General features: G+C 40.4%; 1 protein-coding gene and 1 non-coding gene across 6 annotated transcripts in view; one reads left to right on the forward strand and one right to left on the reverse strand.

The window, feature by feature from the left end:
- DIS3L2 (DIS3 like 3'-5' exoribonuclease 2) overlaps positions 1-17,510 on the reverse strand; it is a 362,916-nt gene that overhangs the window by 244,517 nt on the left and 100,889 nt on the right. For all 5 annotated transcript variants that reach the window (XR_005718935.1, XR_005718936.1, XM_040228111.1 and 2 more), the window contains exon 6: positions 7,392-7,626. Coding sequence is in view for 3 of the 5 variants with exons in the window: in XM_040228111.1 (XP_040084045.1) it covers positions 7,392-7,626 (235 nt within the window). In the remaining 2 variants the exon portion in view is untranslated. The remainder of the gene's footprint in view (positions 1-7,391; positions 7,627-17,510) is intronic.
- Positions 446-517, forward strand: TRNAG-CCC. The gene has a single exon. It is a non-coding gene; the product is annotated as a tRNA-Gly (tRNA).

Consider the following 17,510-nt stretch of genomic DNA (forward strand, 5'->3'; position numbering starts at 1 on the left):
CATGATCATCTTAATAGACACAGAAAAAGTAGTTGACAAAATTCATTATCCACTCATGATAAAAATTCTCATCAAAGTTGGTAGAGAAAGAATATATATCAATATAATAAAGGCCATTTATGACAAACTCTGAGCTAACATCACACCCAATGGTAACAAATGAATTCAGTAATGTTACAGGATACAAGATTAATATACAGAAATCTGTTATAATCACTAATTATAAAGTACTTAGGTCCTAGCACATAGCTAATGCTCAATAAATATCAGTGATTACTATTTGTAACTACATATATGGTTAGTATGAATACAAAAATATACCCAGGTATATCTTAGATATGGCAAAAGTAGTATTCAGAGGGAAATTTATAGCTTTTAAAAGCATTTCAAAGGAAACAAGAAAAGCTGCAAAGACTTACTGAACTGAGGAAGTTGGGAAGGGACTTCCCTGGTGGTCCAGTGGTTAAGACTTTGTGCTCCCAATGCAAACGGCCAGGTTCAATCCCTGGTCAGGGAACTAGATCCCACATGCTGCAACTAAGACCTAGTACAGCCAAATTAATGAATTAAATAAAAAGAATTTTTAAAAAAAGAAGTTGGGAAAAGGGCAAAAAAGGAAACCCTCCCAAATAAGGAATTAAGTGACTATGATAAGGGTAAATATCAATGATACAAAGAACAACATCCCATCAACAATAAACAGAATAACACAACCAAAAATCATGCTTCTTGAAAAGATTAATGTGGGTAAATCACAAGATGGCGCCAGTCAGGCTCTCTCACCCCACACTCTCATGCCCTCTCACCCCATGTTCTGTAAACAATGACTCTGCATGGTCGTGTAATGGCTGAGATTACTTACAGCACTTGTATGTGCACATCACAAGGCGCTCACTTGGTCATGGGCTACTTCGTGTGGAATGCCAGTATGAACTGCATCAGGGCTACACTGGAGCAACATCATGGTTACATTATGAGGTTACGTTACAGCTTCGTTATTATTATGTTATGGTTATGTTGTGGCTGCTGCTACGGCTGCTGCCATCAGCCAGGAGAGAGGCTGTGTAACGGCTGCCATGCCAGCCAGGAGAGAATACACATGTCTGCAGTTCCTATGGTTCCTTGAGTCTCTTTCCAGCCTATTAGCTCGCAACTTTCCTACCATGGGTTCAGGGAACAGTGTGCATGGTGTGAAGAGCAAGACAACTGGTGTCACAAACAGGATTAGCCACACAATTAATAAGATGGATCTTTGGCAAGCAAGAGTTAAGAAAAAAGAGAGAAAGGTCAAACAATTAAAAAACAGAATGAAAAGGGAGCCAAAAGTACAAATACAAGGAAATTTTTTAACAATTAAAAAATATTAATGGGCGTCCCTGGTAGCTCAGCTGGTAAAGAATCCACCAGCAATGCAAGAGACCCTGGTTTGATTCTTGGGTCAGGAAGATTCCCTGGAGAAGGGATAGACTACCCATTCCAGTATTCTTGGGCTTACCTGAAGGCTTAACTGGTAAAGAAACCCTCTGCAAGCAGGAGACCTGGGTTCAGACCCTGGGTTGGGAAGATCCCCTGGAGAAAGGAACAGATACCCACTCCAGGATTCTGCTCTGGAGAATTCCCTGGACTGTATAGTCCATGGGGTCATGAAAAGTCAGACAGGACTGAGCAATTTTCACTTTCAATGAGTATTAGGAATATCTATGTGCTCATAAATTCAAATGGATAAATTCCCTTTAAATTATGCCAGAATTGGCACCAAAAATAGAGAGATTAAACAGACCAATCAGTATAAAAGAGACTGAAAGAGCAAAGATCTCACCTTCTGAAAAACAGCAGGTGCAGACAATTTTACAAAGAGTTCTACCAAATTCTAAGGAACACTTAATTCCTCTCTTATACAAGCTGTTCCAGGAAAATAGTAAACAGTCAAAAACTGATCAGGACACTTCATGAAGCTAACCTATGATAAGAAAATGATAGGGCCATTCAACATAATACAAAAAACCCTACACTATATATTACCTAAGTAAATCTAGTATTATATTTAAAAAATAAAAATATATCAGGATTAAGTAGGATTTATCCTAGGAATTCAAGGATGGTTCAACAACAAAAATAAATTTAAAGGAGAGAAACCAAATAATACTCTCAATCAGTAAAGAATTAACTTCATAAAGTTCAGCAAAAGGTAACACTGTGGAGTTAATAAAGGTTGTGTGGGATATGTGACCTCAGCACAGGGAAAAACTAAAAAAACTATAAAGTATTTGATTAATTTTACTGCAGTAAAACTAAGAAAATTTGTTCAATGAAAACACCATAAAGTTAATAGATGAATGAATAAAGGACAGAAAAACAGAAGTTGCTTGTAATGCCTAAAATGGAAAAGGGATTATTATGGAGAATAGACAAGAAATTCCTGCAAATCAATGATAGAACAGTAACTCTGATAGAACAATGGGCAAACAATATGAAAAGGCAATTTACAGAACTTAATCTCTAGAGGATAAAAACTTGAAAACTGTTGGCAGGAACAAGAAAACAGAAGATGCCTCATAGGTGTGGAGAAGAGGGAACCCTCCTACACTGTTGGTGGGAATGTAAATTAATGTAGTCACTATGGAAAACAGTATGGAGGTTTCTTAAGAAACTAAAAACAGAGTTGCTATATGATCAAGAAATCCCATTCCTGATCATATATCCAGACAAAACCATAATTCAAAAAGATACATGTACCTCTATTGTTCACAGCAGCACTATTTACAAAAGCCAAGACATAGGAAGACAAGTCCATCGACAGATGAATGCATAAAGAAAATATTGTGTACACACACACACACACACAATGGAATATACTCAGCCATAAAAAAAAGAGAGTGAGGTAGGGAGGGGACATATGTATACCTACAGCTGATCCATGTTGATGTTTGACAGAAAACAATAAAATTCTGTAAAGCAAGTATCCTTCAATTAAAAAATAAATATTTTTTTTAAAAAGAGTGAAATAATGCCATTTGCAGCAACATCAATGGACCTAGAGATTATCATACTGGTGAAGAAAATCAGAAAAAGAGAGACAAATACCATATGATATCACTTATATGTGGACTCTAAAATATGACATAAATGAACTTCCACGAAACAGACTCACAGATATAAAGGATATATCTGTGGTTGCCAAGGGGGAGGAGGGGTGGAAGAAGGAAGAACTGGGAGTTTGGGATTAGCATATGCAAACTATTTTCTATAGAATGGATAAACAACAAGGTCCTATGATATAGCACAGGGAACTATATTCAATATCCTGTAATAAGCCATAATGGAAAAGAACATGAAAAAAGATTATATATATACATACACACTATGTGTGTGTGTATAACTGAATCACTTCACTGTATAGCAGAAACTAATATACCACTATAAATCAACTATACTTCAATAAAATAAAAAAAATTTTTTAAAGCCTCATGAATTGCTGGTGAAAGTGTAGACTGGTGTAATCACTCTGCCTTGGTCAAAATCTTAGTTAATAAAGAAGTGCTCCTCTGCATTGCTTTATCCTTGGTTCATATATTTCTTTTGAGGACTTCACAGGGAGGAATGGTTGCCCACTTAGTCAAAAATTGTGGTTGATGGGCAACTGCTATTTATTTAAGTTTTAAATAGTGTTTTGTGCCAGTGTTTTAAAGTATCATTAAAAAGAAAGAGAGAGGAAAGCCTTGTCCAAACCTATGTTAGAAGCATACAGTGGGGATTTTTGCTTCCCTGCTTTTTAGACTAAGTGGGTATTGCATTCGTATCATGTGTGATTCAGGCAGAGACAGATGGTCAGGACCTACAATGTCTACCTAAGACCCAAATCCTATGCTAGACCAACCATTCCTCTCTGTGAAGGAAAGAAGGGTTTCCAAACAGTTAAGGATCTTGGGATTTCAGTAACCTCAAAGTATCACAGGTGAATAATCATACAGACCTGCTTTTCTCAGCCAAAGGGAAATACAGTTACTTTTTATCAAAGGAAAGACAACTTAAACCTAGACACTGAACAGGGCTGTCATTGGAAGGAGATGAATTTTAAGTGTGAAAGAAAGGGCTCTTCCTGATTCCTGAGGTTGACCTGAGCAGGCCTCAGCAGGAGGAGTAACAGATTGAGTCAAACCCCATAAAGGGACAAGGATTCCCTGTGGATTCTCCCTTCAAGAAAAAGCTAAAGGTGGCCAGAGACAAAAAGAGAGAACTGAAAATGTCACCAACTCTACATTCAAACCCAAGCCTTCAGGGTACTTGCAGAAGCCTACTTCCAGACCAGGAAACTGAACAAGATCTCTGACAGACCATACTAAGGTAGAGAACAGGAAAAGTATTTCACAGCCTGATTGACTCACCAATGCCAAGATTCAAAACTCTTCTTAAAGTTCCCAAAGATGTATGATAAACAGCTACTGCACCACTCAGTCATGACTTTTCCTCTCCTTAGGAGTTGGCTAGTCAGGTGGCTGTTACTCAAATACTTGATACCAAAGGATATTTATTTGGGTTGCCCCTGGTCTCGACCAGATGGCCATTTCCTGTGCTGATAATGCCACTGCCTAAAAAGTGGTAAAAGCTTAGCCTTGAGAGGCTGTGGGGCTGGACCTAGAAAAGGGCCCCAGGTCTTTGGCCCATTCTCTCTCAGGGGTTGAGGGTGATCCAGATCCATGCTGTCTTTCTAGAAGAAACTTCTATGTAGGTCTGAGATGCTCAGAGAAACTTTTCTCTGAATGCAAAGTACTTGCTGCAGACAGCTGAGGTTACTTGCTTACTTACCAGAGAAACTGGTAATTATAGTAAAGATATGAATCCTGGGCAAAGAGGGATATACAATGCATACTGCAATATATAGCATTTGCTTCAGATTTTAAAAAAAGATATTAAAACAAAAATAAATTAAAAGCCCTCTTCTGCACATAAGTGTGATTAGGATTAATAATCCATCTGTAACTAGAAGACAAAGCAAAGAACCTTTCTAGAAGTCATAGGAAAAGTTTATGATGTTCTTAAGGTTATGGTTTGTTTCAATAACAAATTTCAAACCCTTAAATGGTGCAAAAAGTACTAACATCCTAACTGTAACCAGATTTTATACTATCCAGAGAAGAGAAGCTGGTTGAAATATTCTAAAAACACCATGATTTTTAAAAGAGCAAATTGCAATTTTCCTAAATATCAAGAGGGCAAGAAATGAGAAACAGCCATGCGGTTTCACCAACTCTCTATTTAGAGGCTAGCAGGAAAGAGAAATTGGTACCAGATACTGAGGGAAGGATTAAGGCTGTTCCCTCGGTCAGGGCCAGTAAGGAAGCAATATAAATAACAGTAGGATAGGAAGACCATAAAAAGAGTAAGGAAAACACTGCATACAGTGAACTTGCAAAACACTCAATGATACTTACTTGCAACAGAGATGAAGGGACTAGATGACATATCAAGAGTAGGTCCAGCATCAGAATTTCCCAAACAAAGAGCAAAGAGGATTACTAATATCCACCTCAGGCACCAATTCTGCCATCACTTCCATCCATCAATACTTCCTTGCCCTTGTATTGGTACCAGCCACTAATGAGAAACTGAGGTATCTTAACCCTTCAACTTGGAGCCTGGGGGAAAAGAGGCTACTGAGGTCTGCCAACTTCAATCATCTGAGCAAGGATTCCACAAAGTAGTTTTGGGATAATTACCCCATCAGTTCCAAAGTACTAACTCCCCTTGACTTTGTCCTTCAAGTATCTCTCTCTCTTGGTGACCTTGGTGATAAACAATTTAACTATTTAGGTTCCTCTCACAGAAAAGACATGACTCACAGTATTGATGCCATTATGATACACATGTACTGTCAAAAGAGGGTCACAGTATCCAACTATTTTTAAAAGAAAAAAGAAGAAACATCAGAAGAATGAATTTTCAAGGAATAACATCCAAATGAAATTGGCTGGGCCGTGAACAGTGAAACCACTAGTTGTCTATAAACAGGCCACAAAAACAGAAAGAACCTGGGTGTCCTCGGGTCAGCACACCTGGTGGGGCAGTGAGGAAGCAGGGGCCTCCTATTCAGACAGAATTTCAAAGTTGGAAAGTCCTTCTGGATGAGCAGTACTTGGCATCAGAACACAACATATGCTTTCAGAAAATGCTCACTGCCCCAGATCACTCCCTCATCAGCAGTAGAGACACAGGGTGACCCTTATATGCAGTCACTTCCTGAAATCACCTCCAACTTTCTTCAGGAGTCAGAGAACTGTGCTCACCAGTCTCTATCACAGCGTGTCTGCTCAACATCCTCCTTTAGTAATCTTCTGGCATTTCTTCCAGCCTTTCATGGAGGCTGTGCCAGAAACTTCTTCCTGATTAAAAAAAACCTCATAATCTAGTTGGCCTAGCCAGGTCAGTTTTTTCCATTTCACGACATACATAAAACTCAATCTGGCTAGAAAACAGATTCCCTGCACTTAAAACCTTCTAGAAATCCGTTCACTGAAATATTCCAATTTTTGCTCCTTTCCCTTAAGTTTCTCAGAGTGCACTCAGGTAGAGCCTTTGGTCACAGCCCCTCCCCTAAATGTCTGCAATTGCTTTTTCAGCATCCAGGGGACTCATGGTTTAAATTTTGATCAGAGAAAATAAGACTGGCTTTTTTAAAGGTTTACAATCGAAACACTCTATAAGGATCATCTACTTATCACATGTAAAGTGATCCACTCCCACCACTGGGATTCCCTGGTGGCTCAGATGGTAAAGAATCTCCCTGCAATGCAGGAGATCCAGGTTGGGAAGATCCCCTGGAGAACGGAATGGCTACCCACTCCAGTATTCTTGCTTGGAGAATTCCAAGGACAGAGGAACCTGGCGGGCTATAGTCCATGGGGTTGTAAGAGTCGGATACAACTGAGTGACTAACATTTTCACTTGCAAACACTTTTCATTTTTCATTCCCATCACAAAGGACAAAATGTTCTGAGTTAAAATTAAAGCAAATTCTACGGTAAAATGAAGTGCTTTTTGGGGAGAAGGATTTAATGATTGGTTTAATTCTGTTCCATCAACTACAGGGTGGAATTGGACTCATCACAGGAATGTCAAGGTGAGCTATCAACACAATGCAAAGCCCACTGGGATAACAGCTGTTGTGACAACAGCAGCCACTGACCACACAAACCACCAACAACAGTCTGTCCCTGCCTCTTAAACAGCAGCTGGAAGCCTGTCAAAGATCCCCCTTTCCTAAAAGCTGCCATAGGTTAGAAACTGGAAAGACATCAATTGTACTGTGTGATGAATTCTGTAGCCCAGAAAGAATTCCAATATTTAAGACAATCTACCAAAATAAAAATGTCAGAAAGCTGTCCTGTACTCACCTTTTTCCTGAACACAAACTGAGAGTTTCTTAACACCATCAACCAGAGCATTTTGAGTGTTGCCATGTCCATCTTCTGAGTCGCTGTCATCAAACTGCGCCTCTATAATGACATCAGGACTGTCATTATAGCCTTTCAGGGACTGTTGCGGAAGCTGGCTTCCACAGAGCTCCTCAGGGAGATCGAACTCATAGGCACCTTCTGTTTCCTTGTCATTGCTCTCCGCTTTAATTACCTGAAGAAAATTGAAATGTTCTGCTAAATCACTGGAGGAGAAAAAGGGAAAGTGCAGATTCTTCTGTCTTCGTTCTTCTTTCCTAAGGAAAAATCTGCACATTCGAAAGCAGTAGATACTCACCATGTAGTTTGAAAAAGAATCTTTGTTTTCCAGATGTACAGACTGCCTTATGATCAACCCAGCTCTTCAATATGCCCAAGATTAATGCGATATCCACTTCTCAGTTTTCTGACATACACTTTCATCCCCTCTCCCACAAAGGACCTGAATACCAGAAGTACCAGCCTGCTTCACAAGGGTTCATCACATGGGACCAACCAGGATGTTGAGAAATGACAGAACTCAACACAGTATGTTACTGCATTCCCAAATGAAACCACAAGAATGTAAAATGAAACAGAAACAAAATTCAATGTGAACAAGAGTTTATAAAATGTTCTCATAAAAAATATAAGCCCTTAATCTCCATTTTGAGACCTGAGATCAGCTTAGAAAGCACACAACTAACAGACATTTACACTAGAAATAACAATGAAAAACTTTTTCAACTTTAAAAAATGAAACAAAGAGAAAAGAATTCACTACTAATCCATTTAATGAGTTAGTCACGTGATACTCATATGACAGTACCCTTCGATTTCTATCAGCATGATATTAACATATACCAGTGTTATTTAGCCACTGAAAAAAAGGTGGCCCTATATGTAAATCTGCCCATCCACATTAGCAAAAAAGATAGCAGACTGTGTTGGTTCTAGACTTTACTTAGAGACTACACTCTTCCAACAATCCATTTCTGGATAAGAAATCTATGTGCAGTTTAAACATATACACAAGATGTATATATATACACACACACACATACATACACATATATATGAGAAGGGCACAGCAACCAACTCCAGTATTCTTGCCTAGAGAATCCCACAGACAGAGGAGCCTGACGGGCAGCAGTCCATTGAGTCACAAAGAGTCAGACACAACTGAAGCGACTGAGCAGCATACACACACACACATATGAATTTGAATACTATTGGTATTACATTCACTTCATTCTTTCAAGCAAATGCTAGAAGGCCAAACTTGTGCCAGGCATCTTTATAAGGCCTGAATTCTATTGCGGAGACAGATGGTAAACAATTTACTCATCCAGCAAATCATTAGGGAACACCTTTCATGGTGCCAGGCACTATTCTAAGTGGCAAGGATGCAGCGGTGTAAACAGCAAAAAGTTTAATAGCAATAAGTGCTAATGAAAAAGCATACATAGACACTGGAGACTGAGGCTGGTTTACCAGCAGGGTAGTTAAGGTGGATGCCTCCTGGATGAAGTGACATTTGAGCAGAGACCTCAGGGAAGTGAGAGAGCTTCTAGCGGTTTCCCTACGTGTCTATAACTGAGAGGTCTAATCACTTCATGGCAAATAGAATGGGAAACAATGGAAACAGTGACACACTTTATTTTCTTGGGCTCCAAAATCACTGCAGATGACTGCAGTCATGAAATTAAAAGACTCTTGCTCCTTGGAAGTAAAGCTATAACCAACCTAGTTCAGTTCAGTTTAGTTGCTCAGTCGTGTCCGACTTTTTGCGACCCCATGAATCGCAGCACACCAGGTCTCCCTGTCCATCACCAATTCCCAGAGTTCACTCAGACTCACGTCCATTGAGTCCGTGATGCCATACAGCCATCTCATCCTCGGTCGTCCCCTTCTCCTCCTGCCCCCAATCCCTCCCAGCATCAGAGTCTTTTCCAATGAGTCAACTCTTCGCATGAGGTGGCCAAAGTACTGGAGTTTCAGCTTTAGCATCATTCCTTCCAAAGAAATCCCAGGGCTGATCTTCAGAATGGACTGGTTGGATCTCCTTGCAGTCCAAGGGACTCTCAAGAGTCTTCTCCAACACCACACTTCAAAAGCATCAATTCTTCGGCACTCAGCTTTCTTCACAGTCCAACTCTCACATCCACACATGACTACTGGAAAAACCATAGCCTTGACTAGATGGACCTTAGTCGGCAAAGTAATGTCTTTGCTTTTGAGTATGCTATCTAGGTTGGTCATAACTTTTCTTCCAAGGAGTAAGCGTCTTTTAATTTCATGGCTGCAATCACCATCTGCAGTGATTTTGGAGCCCCCAAAAATAAAGTCTGACACACTTTCCACTGTTTCCCCATCTATTTCCCAAGAAGTGATGGGACCAGATGCCATGATCTTCGTTTTCTGAAAGTTGAGCTTTAAGCCAACTTTTTCACTCTCCACTTTCACTTTCATCAAGAGGCTTTTGAGTTCCTCTTCACTTTCTGCCATGAGGGTGGTGTCATCTGCATATCTGACGTTATTGATATTTCTCCCGGCAATCTTGATTCCAGCTTGTGTTTCTTCCAGTCCAGCGTTTCTCATGATGTACTCTGCATAGAAGTTAAATAAGCAGGGTGACAATATACAGCCTTGACATACTCCTTTTCCTATTTGGAACCACTCTGTTGTTCCATGTCCAGTTCTAACTATTGCTTCCTGACCTGCATACAGATTTCTCAAGAGGCAGGTTAGGTGGTCTGGTATTCCCATCTCTTTCAGAATTTTCCACAGTTTATTGTGATCCACACAGTCGAAGGCTTTGGCATAGTCAATAAAACAGAAATAGATGTTTTTCTGGAATTCTCTTGCTTTTTCCATGATCCAGCGGATGTTGGCAATTTGATCTCTGGTTCCTCTGCCTTTTCTAAAACCAGCAGACAGCATATTAAAAAGCAGAGACATTACTTTGCCAACAAAGGTCCATCTAGTCAAAGCTATGGTTTTCCCAGTAGTCATGTATGGATGTGAGAGTTGGACCATAAAGAAAGTTGACTACCGAAGAACTGATGCTTTTGAACTGTGGTGGTGGTGAAGACTCTTGAGAGTCTCTTGGACTGCAAGGAGATCAAACCAGTCCATCCTAAAGGAAATCAGTCCTGAATATTCATTGGAAGGACTGATGCTGAAGCTGAAGTTCCAATACTTTGGCCACCTGATGGGAAGAACTCACTCATTGGAAAAGACCCTGATGCTGGGAAAGATTGAAGACAGGAGGAGAAGGGGACGACAGAGGATGAAGATGGTTGGATGGCATTACCGATTCAATGGACATGAGTTTGAGCAAGCTCTGGGAGTTGGTGATGGACAGGGAGGCCTGGTGTACTGCAGTCCATGGGGTCACAAAGAGTCAGACACGACTGAGCAACTGAACTGAATATTTTTCTGAGTTTAACTTTGAGGTTTCAAATTAAATGCTTGCTTTCAACAAACCAGATTCATGTTCAAAAGATCACACTTAATGAAAGATCTTAATTTTATACAGGCAGAAAAAGTTATCAAAAGAAATCTCTCTCCAAACACCGTAATGTCACAGATTCCAATTAACACAACTGTCCCCAGACAAAGAATATTATAATATCCACCCCAAAAAATCAAAATAAAATATTCCAAAGATATTCACGCCATCAAAATATAAACTCAAAAATATATTCCCAAAGTTTTAAAATATTTGACTTCATGAAAATGTCATAACAGAAATAATTGTAAGAAATGGTGAATTTCTCTGAGCAAATGGTGCCTTTTAATAAAATCTTTTGAAAACTTAATTTCCAATTTCTGAATATATTTAGTGAAATTTTCTTTCAACTCTTGCCTTGTTTTGACTCTTGTCAGATTCACTGATTTATTCACTTGGACATTCGTTAATTTGTTCATTATTTCCATGTTTGTTCATTATTTCCAAACAAACAAGACTTTTTTTCTTTGATAGTAAAAAAAAAAAAAAAGAAAAGCTCAACAGGCTAAGCCAGAACTCGCTAAAGAGATGCCCCTCAGGCCCTTTACTGTATGAGAACATATAAGCGTGAAGCAACAGCTAAGTTTTAAATTAATACACAATTTATAAAACCAGTTCTCCTCGATGTGCACTTCACCTTGATACATAAGTCCGCCCTGGTTGCACACCTGACCCAGAGCATATCATTGAAAAGACAGCACTTACTAACAAATTAGAGAAGAAAAAGAACCTGTCATCTCTCAAATCAGCAAACTCATTCAATTTCCTTAAATTGTGCCCAGCATATTCAATAACATTTAGGAAGATCTGCCCGTGATCATCCTCAGAATTAACACAACCTTGGGCACTGTCAGAACAGCCCAAAACATAGGCAGGAGGTACATATGTGTACCCTGTGTCTAAAGCATGGTGGCTACACATGATCACTGGTCTACTGTTCTTTTCTACAAGTCATCCCTTACACACCTCATCTCTGAGAGAGGAGTGCTGGGGGCAGGGGTGAGAGAAAACAAGTGACATGCCAGAGTTAAACTATAAGGTAAAACGCAGTCTTCTGGAAAGATGGTAAACAAAGGTTCCAGGCCTTTCAGTTCAGTTCAGTTCAGTCGCTCAGCCATGTCCGACTCTTCGCGACCCCATGAGCTGCAGCACGCCAGGCCTCCCCATCCATCACCAACTCCCAGAGTCCACCCACACTCTTGTCCATTGAGTTGATGATGCCACCCAACCATCTCATCCTCTGTCGTCCCCTTCTCCTCCTGCCCTCAATCTTTCCCAGCATCAGGGTCTTTTTAAATGAGTCAGTTCTTTGCATCAGGTAGCCAAAGCATTAGAGTTTCAGCTTCAACATCAGACCTTCCAATGAACACCCAGGACTGTATCTCCTTTAGGATGGACTGCCTGGAACTCCTTGCAGTTCAGGGGACTCTCAAGAGTCTTCTCCAACACCACACTTCAAAAGCATCAATTATTTGGAGCTCAGCTTTCTTTATGGTCCAACTCTCACATCCATACATGACTACTGGAAAAACCAAAGCCTTGACTAGACAGACCTTTGTCGACAAAATAATGTCTTTGCTTTTTAATATGCTATCTAGGTTGGTCATAACTTTCCTTCCAAGGAGCAAGCGTCTTTTAATTTCATGGCTGCAATCACCATCTGCAGTGATTTTGGAGCCCCCCAAAATAAAGTCTGACGCTCTTTCCACTGTTTCCCCATCTATTTCCCATGAAGTGATGGGACCAGATGCCATGATCTTCGTTTTCTGAATGTTGAACTTTAAGCCAACTTTTTTACTCTTTTTCACTTTCATCAAGAGGCTTTTTAGTTCCTCTTCACTAGGTAAAGTGTCTGCCTGTAATGTGGGAGACCTGGGTTCAATCCCTGGGTGGGGAAGATCCCCTGGAGAAGGAAATGGCAACCCACTCCAGTACTCTTGCCTGGGAAATTCCGTGGACAGAGGAGCCTTGAAGGCTGTAGTCCATGGGGTTGCAAAGAGTCGGACACAACTGAGCAACTTCACTTCACTTCACTTTCTGCCATAAGGGTGGTGTCATCTGCATATCTGAGGTTATTGATATTTCTCCTGGCAATCTTGATTCCAGCTTGTGCTTCCTCCAGCCCAGTGTTTCTCATGATGTACTCTGCAGAGAAGTTAAATAAGCAGGGTGATAATATACAGCCTTGACGTACTCTTTTTCCTATTTGGAACCAGTCCGTTGTTCCATGTCCAGTTCTAACTGTTGCTTCCTGACCTGCATACAGATTTCTCAAGAGGCAGGTCTGGTGGTCTGGTATTCCCATCTCTTTCAGAATTTTCCACAGTTTATTGTGATCCACACAGTCAAAGGCTTTGGCATAGTCAAGAAAGCAGAAATAGATGTTTTTCTGGAACTCTCTTGCTTTTTCCATGATCCAGCGGATGTTGGCAATTTGATCTCTGGTTCCTCTGCCTTTTCTAAAACCAGCTTGAACATCTGGAAGTTCACGGTTCACGTATTGTTGAAGCCTGACTTGGAGAATTTTGAGCATTACTTTACTAGCATGTGAGATGAGTGCAATTGTGCGGTAGTTTCAGCATTCTCTGGCATTGCCCTTTTTGGGATTGGAATGAAAACTGACCTTTTCCAGTCCTGTGGCCACTGCTGAGTTTTCCAAATTTGTTGACATATTGAGTGCAGCACTTTCACAGTGTCATCTTTTAGGATTCGAAATAGCTCGACTGGAATTCCACCACCTCCACTAGCTTTGATTGTAGTGATGCTTCCTAAGGCCCACTTGACTTCACATTCCAGGATGTCTGGCTCTAGATGAGTGATCACACCATCGTGGTTATCTGGGTCGTGAAGATCTTTTTTGTACAGTTCTTGTGTATTCTTGCCACCTCTTCTTAATATCTTCTGCTTCTGTCAGGTCCATACCATTTCTGTCCTTTATTGAGCCCATCTTTGCATGAAATGTTCCCTTGGTATCTCTAATTTTCTTGAAGAGATCTCTAGTCTTTCTCATTCTGTTGTTTCCCTCTATTTCTTTGCATTGATCGCTGAGGAAGGCTTTCTTATCTCTGCTTGCTATTCTTTGGAACTCTGCATTCAAATGGGTATATCTTTCCTTTTCTCCTTTGCTTTTCGCTTCTCTTCTCTTCTCTTCACAGCTATTTGTAAGGCCTTCTCAGAGAGCCATTTTGCCTTTTTGCATTTCTTTTTCTTGGGGATGGTCTTGATCCCTGTCTCCTGTACAATGTCATGAACCTCTGTCCATAGTTCATCAGGCACTCTGTCTATCAGATCTAGTCCCTTAAATCTATTTGTCACTTCCACTGTATAATCATAAGGGATTTGATTTAGGTCATACCTGAATTACGTTCTATTATGTTTTTATTTCTGCTGCTAATGGCTTCCACAAAGCATTTGGTTCCTACAGACCATGGAGAAAATATTAGAGGGGTAACCAGAATATGGACTTTATACAGTGTGAAGGCTTAACTAACCCACACTGAAAGGTAGTCTTTGTATGGGTGTATACATGTGTGAGTAATCTATAAAAAGAATTCTGTAAAAACCATGATTCTGCCTACCTACATATGAAGAATTAGTCAATGGGAAGAAGAGCCCAGTGGGAAACAATAACCAGAGTATAGCAAGCTTAACTGAAGAGCACATTTCAAAATCAACCCAATCTCCATGGTTTAGATTAGCTATACTCAAGAATTAGTGTTTTAGGCACTAATTTCGAGTTACTAAAGCAGAAATGCTGTTAAGGTAGTAGGGTTTAATGTATAAATCAAGCCATTCAAAACTGTGTAGTTAAAATATAAATCAATACACTGCATTTTTAAAGTATTTTCATTCTATTTTTGTGGCTCAGAGGATAAAGCGTCTGCCTGCAATGCAGGAGACCCGGGTTTGATCCCTGGGTTGGGAAGATCCCCTGGAGAAGGAAATGGCAACCCACTCCAGTATTCTTGTCTGGAGAATCCCATGGACAGAGGAGCCTGGTGGGCTACAGTCCACGGGGTCACAAAGAGTCGGACACAACTGAGCGACTTCACTTTCACTTTATTATCACAGTACACATTAGAATAAATGTTATGGGGGAAAAAGATCACCTTAAGGTCACAGGATACAAAAGGCACTCTAAAACCCTTCCATACCACATATCGGGTAAGAGGGCTGTGCAACTCCTTAGAGCAATGGCTAATTCAAGTCTAGAAAAAGAAATCATCAAGATGAACGTGGAAGATCTTGTCATATGGGAAAAACAAGGAAGCACTTACAGGCTACCGGAGTCTCATCAAAAGGACTCAGAAATCATCATGAAAGAGGTGTCTCTGGTCAACCTTAGGAAATTCTAAACATTCATCCTAGCTTTCCTGTACAGACTGTACCTCAGGCTAACCAAACAGCTGATGAGGCAAAGTGCTTCTTTACAGGAGAACTTCAGCTAACTAAGAAGGAAGGAAAGACCTCCATTAACACCTTTCTGCTATCCCTATTGATATGATGGATTCCAAAAATGATCATCAATGGTTGCTAAATGCTGATGGGGATGGAGTTTTATAACAGATAGACCAGAACAGCAATACCTGAGCCCACTGATTAATACAAATATCATAAAAAAGAGAACCAAATTGCTTCCTGATGTACTATAATTAGGAAGTACATACCACTATCTATGAACTATTTTTCCCCTACATTGAACTTGAATCTGACGTGATTAAGGAACAGAGGAAGACATTAAACACCACTAGGGAGGGGATAATTTACACTCACTCCCGAGATGATTTCATCCAGTCTCGTGGCTTTAAACCTCTCTATATGCTATTAACTCCAAAAAATTAAAACGCTAGCCTCAACCACTCCCTGAATTCCAGATTCATATCCATTTGCCTACTTGACCTCATCTGAATGTCAGCTGGCAACTCAAACAACAGAACCCTTGGTCCCCACCAGATCCCACCCCTCTCCCAGCACTGCCTCTCTCAGCAGACGGCACCAAACTGGGACATCACTCTTGACTGTCTCCCTCACATGCCCACATCCAATCCATCAAGACAGCCCACTGGCCCTTCCCTGAAAATATAGCTTTGTGATATTTTGGCTGTCACTGTGCAAATCCAAGCAACCTTTACATCCTTGTGGAATTACTATGATAACCGGTCTCCCAACTTCTACTGTGGACCAAAGGAGATAGAGTTGTCTTTTTAAAACAAATCACATCATGCCATTCTCCCAATAGCTTCCCAACATCCATCCATCACCAGGCCATGGTGTCTTGTCCAATCTGGCCCATATCTACTTTTCCACTCTCATCTTCTATAGTTTATTCCTTTGCAAATTACACTCCAGTCCCAGAGATCTCCTTGCTATTCCTAGAACATTAAAATCTTCATCATGAGATTTTAACATTTGCTATTCTCTCTATCAGGAAACTGTCCAGCTATTCACAGGAATTGCTATCTTCGTTCTGTTTAAGTCTCTGCTCAAATATCCTCCTCTCAGAGAGGCCTCCCTTGATCACATTAACTGAAACAGCCCCACATCATCACTGCACTTATTACTACCTGGCAATTTATCATATACTTACCTGCTTTCTGTCTCTCAACTAGGATGTGGGTTTCATGAGCATAGAGGTTATTTTCTTTACTGCTATATCCTAAGAGTTGGGTAAAACATTTAGTAGCCACTCAAGTATTTGTTGAATGAATGAATAAATAGCAATTAATTAGAAAATGACCTGTTCAGAATCCACCGGCCCTGATAAATATAAACTCCATAAAGTGACCAAGGCTAGGTCACATATATACTCAAGTCGCATTTGAATGAATAAAGAATCAGAAATGACTGCATTTAACATCTCATTTCAGTTCAGTCACTCAGTCGTGTCTGACTCTTTGCAACCCCATGAATTGCAGCAGCACGCCAGGCTTCCCGATCTATCACCAACTCCCCAAGCTTGCTCAAACTCATGTCCATCGTGTCGGTGATGCCATCCAACCATCTCATTCCCTGTCACCCCCTTCTCCTCCTGCCTTCAATCTTTCCCAGCATTAAGGTCTTTCCCAATGAGTCAGTTCTTCACATCAGGTTGCCAAAGTATTGGTGCTTCAGCTTCAGAATCAGTCCTTTCAATGAATATTCAGGACTCATTTCCTTTAGGATTGACTGGTTTGATATCCTTGCTGTCCAAGGGACTCTCAAGAGTCTTCTCCAACACCACAGTTAAAAAGCATCAATTCTTCGGTGCTCAGGTTTCTTTAACATCTACACATAGCTAAAATCCACCCATCTCTAAAGACCCAAATCGTTTGGATTCTATAACCCTAGAATCCACCACATAGTCTTTCACTTCCTCCTCACACCTTGCTGCTTGCCCCAGAACAGAGGCAGGTATCCTTTTCTAAAGTCCCAAAGCAATTTATATGTACCTCCTCTATTGGACTTCCCTTTATCTATGGACTTCCCAGGTGGCTCAGTGATAAAGAATCTGCCTGCCAATGCAGGAGATGAGGGTTCAATCCCTGAGTCAGGAAGATTCCCTGGAGAAGGAAATGGCAACCCACTCT

Source organism: Oryx dammah, unplaced genomic scaffold (genome assembly GCF_014754425.2).
Source record: "Oryx dammah isolate SB20612 unplaced genomic scaffold, SCBI_Odam_1.1 HiC_scaffold_27, whole genome shotgun sequence".
In the NCBI taxonomy this organism is placed as follows: Eukaryota; Metazoa; Chordata; class Mammalia; order Artiodactyla; family Bovidae; genus Oryx; species Oryx dammah.